General features: G+C 45.8%; 1 protein-coding gene across 1 annotated transcript; it reads right to left on the minus strand.

Moving 5' to 3' along the window:
* Window positions 1-2,313: 2,313 nt before the first annotated feature.
* On the minus strand, window positions 2,314-3,261 carry LOC128840614 (olfactory receptor 52E4-like). Its single transcript, XM_054034839.1, has one exon. It carries the CDS (start codon window positions 3,259-3,261, stop codon window positions 2,314-2,316), a length of 948 nt encoding a protein of 315 aa, XP_053890814.1.
* Window positions 3,262-4,644: the final 1,383 nt, after the last annotated feature.

Below are 4,644 nucleotides of genomic sequence, written 5' to 3' on the forward strand. Positions count from 1 at the left end.
ACTTTACCTGAAATAACATCTAGGGTGAGTAGCTGTTAGTCGTAATCAGTTTCTTGGTGTATTAAGTTTAGCCTTGCATGTTTGTTTTATTTTGCTTAGTAACTTACTTTATTTATCTGTTATGACCACTTAAATTATACCTTTTGAACTTCATAAAATCACTTTTGTTTATTAATAAAACCCATGTAAGTAATTGTTACCTGGGGGGGCAAACAGTTTGCTCATATCTCTCTTTCTTTGATAAACAGGGTGAACAATACAACTTATACGGTATACAATTTTATACAGTGTAAGGCAGATTTTTCTGGGGTTTAGATCCCATTGGGGCTATGCAACTGGGTGTGCAGAGGGGTGTGGCCCAGTCTCTGTGTCTGTGCTGGAGCGCCTGATTCAGCAAGACAATAGCAAGGGGTGCCCAGGCTGGCAGAAGGGTCAGTCTCAATGGTATCTCAGCACATCAAGTGACAGTCCCAAGGGGGTCTTTGTGACCGAACCCGTCACACAGAGATCCACTCTGAGAAGGCTCAGCTTAAGGGGCGTGCACAGCAACCAGATATCCATGCCCACCTTGGAGAAAAAAACCAAAATTATATGAAATTCACCTCTTCCCACAATATGGAAGAGGTTATGTACAATTTCTCACATATGCCCCTCCAGTTAGAAATCACATAAACTGGAACCAGAACTAAATTTATTAACAATAGCAGTTATATTTTAATTAGTTAAGGAGGTAGCAGATTATGAAGAAAGCAAAACAGAACATGCAGACTAAGCTTATTAGAACCACACTTAGGGTGAGAACTCACATGTAACCAGTTTCTATATTGTATTAATCTCCTTCACAGGCCAGACGCCCTTCCAGCCTGGGTCCAGTTCTTTCCCCCAGTTCAGTCTTAGTTGTTTCCAGCAGTCATCTTGGGTGGGGTAGCAGAGGAGAACGGACCACCAGGATGACATCTTCTCCACCCAGAAATAGGATTTACATAAGGCAGGAGTCCTTTGTTTCCTCGTTTGACCCCCACACCAGTTTCTTGTGGAAAAGTACAGAATTCAATATGGTTCCAGTATCAGGTGACATGGACACATGCCTCTGATGGGCCCCTTTAGCCATTCTTCACAGGCTGACCCACAGGAAGACAAAGCTCTTTTGCAATTCTTTGTCAATGCTGAGGGCCCATTATCGCTATCTGGCATTTCCATTGTTGTATCTGAAGTGTTAGCAGATTTAAAACAAACAAAAGAAAGTATTTCTTCACAGTCAACATGTGGAACTCTTTGCCATGGGAGGTCATGAGGTCCAAAACTATAACACGGTCACAATAAGAACTAGGGAAGTTCATGGAGGATAGCTCAATCAATGGCTGTCAGCCTGGATGGGCAGGGATGGTGTCCCTTACATGTGTTTGGCATAAGCTTGGAGTCGGTGTGAATCACTTGACAATTGCTGTATTCTGTTCATTCCTTTTGAAGTGCATGGCATTGGCCACTGTCAGAAGAAAGGATACTGGGTTTCATAGACTATTGGTCTCACCTAGTATGGCCATTCTGATGTTCTTATACAGACCCCAGATATATATGCCCCCTGTAGAAACACACTCGACCCTACTCACCTCCCAGAGCTGAGATAGAACCCAGGAGTCCTGATGGGGTATCTCTCTCAGCAGAGTAAGTAACTAAGTAAGATCTATAACTATATCTATATGGATATAAATTTTAAACCTAACCAGTGTCCCTTATGTGACTTCCCACAAGATGTCAGAACATATTAGTATTAGAGTGGAGTGGGTCTAATCTTTAATTAATTTTCTCTCTTTTATATAGGAATTAGATACAGTGCTCCTGCCACAAATTTTGCTGTGTTATCTGCCAAAACACTAGAGTTTTCAAGTGCCTAAGTAGCCCCTGGAAACAAGGTTATGGTGGGCCCCAGCCTAAATCTGAAATGGCTCCCTTGCAGCTGGGTGTGTAGGAAGGGAGGTGAAAATGATCCAGTGAGTTACAGGGGATGAGGAGTAGAGGAGCAAGACATGAAGGAAAGAGGAGGGGCAGGGACAGAGCCTTGGCAGAAGAGGTGGGGGTAAGGGGTGGGGTTTGGGGGGTCCGGTTATCAGCAGTTGAAAAGGTGGAAACCCAATGAGTTCTACATAGTCCGATTCCCCAGTTTGTTACACTGACGCTGAACAGTAAGGTCAGGAAAGGGTTTCATGTCTCTTTGACTGTCCAGTCAGTGATTCAGGGAAGAGGGTGCAGCACCATGCACCAGCCAGCTCTGCACGGAGCTCGGTCTGAGAACCAGAGCATAAGGAGAGAACTTTAGGTCCCTTTATAAGTGAAGAGCCAGAACAGTCTGTTTCTGATTTGTTCGGTCCACACCCCATAGATGATGGGGTTCAGCATGGGGGGCAGCAAGAGGTACATGTTAGCAATGAGAACATGGAAGTGCAGGGGGACATTCTGCCCAAACCGGTGCGTGAGGATGGAGAACAGAGATGGGATGCAAAAGGTTAAGAAGACAAAGAGGTGGGAGCCACAGGTCCTAAAAGCCTTGAGCCGGGCGTCCTTTGCGGGGAGGCGGAAGATGACCCTGAGGATCTGGATATAGGACACAGAAATAAAAAACACATCCACACCAGTCACCAAGAACGCCAGAAAGAGGCCGTAGTAACTACTGACGCGGATGTCAGCACAGGCCAGCTTCACCAAAGCTATGTACTCACAGTATGTGTGGGGGATGACATTGGTTCTGCAATATGGCCACTGCCTCGCCAGGATGGGATTGGGCATTACGAGCACGCTGCTGCGCAACAGCAGCGCCAGGCCAATCTTGGCCACCCTGTGGTTTGTCAGGGTGGTGGAATGTCTCAGGGGATCACAAATGGCGATGTAGCGATCAAAAGCCATGGCCACAAGGATCCCAGATGCCATAACTGTGAAGCACTGAACAAAGTACATCTGGGTGAGGCAGGCACTGAAATCGATCTCCCTGGAATTGAACCAGAAGATGTTCAATGTTTTGGGCACAATGGATGTAGATATGACCAGGTCACTGCCGGCCAGCATGCAGAGGAAATAGTACATGGGCCCATGGAGGCTTGGCTCCGTTTTCACAATGAACAGGATGGTGAAGTTGCCCAAGACGGCTATGGCGTACATGGTGCAGAAGGGGATGGCAATCCAGACATGGGCCACCTCCAGGCCAGGAACGCCCAGCAGGATGAAGGTGGAGGGGTTGGTGAAGTCGGTTGTGTTGAAATCTGACATGAAGTAGGAGAGAAGGTCCAACTCTGAGGCAAACGGTATCTGCTGCATGTATCCTAGGTTCCCCCAGCTTCCTGTATATGCCCAAGCACTAGGGTAATTCCTGGATGGAGAGACAATGTGTATATGAGACATACATGCACTACTTGGGGCTGTTCTCATGGGTGATGCAGATTGGTTGCTCATTGCACACTGAAAAATGAATTATGAACAACTGAATTCATGTTCATGGTACTCCATGTATCAATAATTCCTACATGTCATGGTGTGGGAAACCTTAATAGGCACCAGCAGAAAACACAAATGTGGATACTGGCTTTCCATCATTGTTCCTTAGTGCAATGAAAGCCAGGCTACTTTCTCATTGTAGTAAGCCATTCACCATTTACTTGGTTCCTCAGAATGTGAGAGTTCAAAAAACACCAAATCTTTTCCAAAACCAGGGCTGGCTCCAGGCACCAGCTTACCAAGCAGGTGCTTGGGGCAGCCACTTCGGAGAGGGGCGGCACGTCCAGCTGTTCGGCTGCAATTCCGCGGTCGGTCCCTCACTCCTGCTCGCAGCGAAGGATCTCCCGCCGAATTGCCGCCGCAGATCGCGATTGTGGCTTGTTTGTTTGTTTGTTTGTTTGTTTGGCTGCTTGGGGCGGCCAAAACCCTGGAGCCAGCCCTGTCCAAAACGTATACCAGGGAAAACATCCCAATTAGAACACACCACAGGGAAAATCTCTCGGTGTCATTGATAAACAGCTGCTCAGTCACAGAAATGGCCAAAACAAAAACAATATTCAGTTGCCTAAGGAATGGCAAAGAGAACAACCTGCTCTGCACACGTGCTCAGTTTTGGTCACCCAGTCTCTATAAAGCATGTAGCAGATAGAAAGGGGGTTTTCCAGACAGGCTCTGAGAATGGGGGAGGCTGCCAGATGCAGACAGATTGAAAAGTCTGGAACTGTTTTACTTAGAAAAAAAGACAATGAAGGGGCAAGATGATAGAGAAGAGCAAGATTAAAGATTGTTTCTCCATTGGAATGTAATCAGTGCCAGAGAACATTTCCCACACAGTAATCTCTATAGATACTTGGTGCTTCAGAGGAGCTAATTCCTCAGAGCTGAGGCAAATTATGAGCAAAACTGATTGGGAGTAAAAAAAAATGCGACAGAAAAATGGGAGTGACAATTGGGAATTCATTAAGAAGAGTTTATTAGATAGACACACAATTCCACAGTCAAGAAAGTGGAGAGCTTTGGCTAAAAACCTGGTTCAGTGAAAAAAACCAAGTCAGTAATTAGTGGGGTGGGGTAGGAGGAAGCAATATATAACAAATGGGAAACAGGAAAAAATAGATAGCAATCAGTACAAATTACGAGTTCATAAGGGACATTAAA

Source organism: Malaclemys terrapin, chromosome 1 (assembly GCF_027887155.1).
Source record: "Malaclemys terrapin pileata isolate rMalTer1 chromosome 1, rMalTer1.hap1, whole genome shotgun sequence".
In the NCBI taxonomy this organism is placed as follows: domain Eukaryota; kingdom Metazoa; phylum Chordata; order Testudines; family Emydidae; genus Malaclemys; species Malaclemys terrapin.